At 36.4% G+C, this 1917-nt stretch overlaps 1 protein-coding gene across 1 annotated transcript; it reads right to left on the bottom strand.

The window, feature by feature from the left end:
- Nucleotides 1-240: 240 nt before the first annotated feature.
- On the bottom strand, nt 241-1917 carry LOC147532068 (large ribosomal subunit protein eL31). Its single transcript, XM_086648849.1, has 3 exons — nt 1858-1917; nt 1628-1726; nt 241-722 (listed from the first exon to the last, which is right to left on the bottom strand). The coding sequence occupies exons 2-3, from the start codon at nt 1708-1710 to the stop codon at nt 440-442; spliced, it is 366 nt and encodes a 121-aa protein (XP_086504975.1). The 5' UTR covers nt 1711-1726; nt 1858-1917; the 3' UTR covers nt 241-439.

The raw sequence follows: 1917 nt of genomic DNA on the forward strand, positions 1-1917 counted from the left end.
AAAATTTCACACCCCGGAAACTATTTAGCTTTCCCCAAAGCGCTGGCCTAACACAAATATTTGGAGATATTCAAATGTCCCCAACTAATAACACAAACATATCCTCCAATATCCACAACCACTACACCTAAAGTGGGATCCAGAGCTTATAATTAGATTGATTGTATATAACAAAAAGCAGCTGCATCTGTTCTGAAATTTTTTGAACAACTCTAAAAGAGAGACAATGAAGGTAACCCATTTAAGAACAAAAGGGTTCTGATTATAAATCAAAATTAGAAACAAGATTCATGTTCCAAAATAAATATCCCAGCAGCAAAGAAACATATAAAACTACAAATTTCAGTCATTTTACTACTCAATATTTAATCCGAGTACCAGCTCGCCTACAAACCTAGACAACCAATCTAAATAAAGAGAACAAAACAGAACAGGTATATCAATCATCAGCTTCTTCAATAACCTTAGTCCCCAACCCTTTTAGACCTTCCGGTGGGATTTCAGTGACTGTAACTAGTGAGTACAGCTCTTCCTTGGCATCCTCATCATCATTCCTCTTGCGAGCAATTCGAACTCTTACCCTTCTTGGAACACCACGGATACCTCTGCTCCATATGTGTTTGTTCAATTTCACGTCTACTCTCACATCCTTAGTTCCCATTGCCTTCTCGGTAAACTTCCTTATCTCCTTAATGGCCTTTGGAGCCATCTTCTTAAATGTGCTGCAGTTCAAAATGTTAGTCGACGGTTTTTGTTTGAAAGGCAAGATAAAAACCACAGGGAAATTAAAAGTTGACCTTTTGATCCCATGGGTATATTCAATGATATTGACACCAACGACTACCGGAGAAAGAGCGCAAATTGTCTGCAGATTTCAAGCATACATAACTAGGTTTTGCTACAATTCTTCCCTAAACCTAAATCACATTAAGATCCGTGGTGCAGATAGTCCAAGGCCCCCATAGTTCGGCTTTCGTACTCGCATTCATTTATTCTCTTTCGACATTCTGGGTTTTCCCCTCCTACTCTAGGAACCCAACCGACATTGACTATTTCGATGGAAAGATGAATGTCAGATTACAACAATATAGAGCTGACTAGATCGAAGTTCTTTTTCAGTACAGACTCCATGGACCCATAAAATTATTTGCATAGTACTTGTGTAGAAATATATATATATATATAAAAACTCTAATCTAACAAAACCAACGAGCATTTACACAAGGAGACGTGATAGATAAGCATAATAACTTTGTTCATAAATTTAGGACATCGCTCTCCTAGTACCAAGTCTAAGGTGGTGTTTGAGAAAAAAAATTCTCATTGTCTGAATGGCCCGAGTCAAATTGGCCCGGAATCAACCCGAATCAGCCATTAAGACAAGTCAGACATCAAGAGTCAGCCGAAAACAAACATTATGAAATCTGACTTAAAGAAAGAAAAAACCACTACCAAAGTCTAAACAATCAAGATCTAGATAATTTCTAGTATTTAACAAAACCTAGAGTAAATAAGTCTTTATCTGTTAGGGTTTATTTTCAATTACAAAATTGAAAAGTTTAAGGCAATAAACACATATAGTAGATACTATAAAGAAAAAAAAAATTAGGTCAAGTTCAGTTGTTACCAGCCATGGAGGCGCTTGTGAAGGTTAATGGTGTACTCTCTAGTAACCACCTCTTCCTTTCTGCTCTTGGTTTTCTCCACCATTTTATGATGTCTTGATCTAAAAAAAAAAAAAAATGATATTTACCCTATATTTAGGAGTTAAATCCAAGCTATTACTACTTTAGTTCTGAAACAAAATGATACATAAATGTAACCAGAAGGAAATTAGAGAGACGAGAGAGAGAAAACCTGAAGAAGGATAGGAGAAGCAGATGAGATGCAAGCCGAAAAGAAACCCTAAGTTGTGTA

This window comes from Eschscholzia californica, unplaced genomic scaffold, assembly GCF_041429995.1.
Source record: "Eschscholzia californica isolate CP2 unplaced genomic scaffold, dmEscCali1.0.p SCAF_6, whole genome shotgun sequence".
Taxonomy (NCBI): Eukaryota; Viridiplantae; Streptophyta; class Magnoliopsida; order Ranunculales; family Papaveraceae; genus Eschscholzia; species Eschscholzia californica.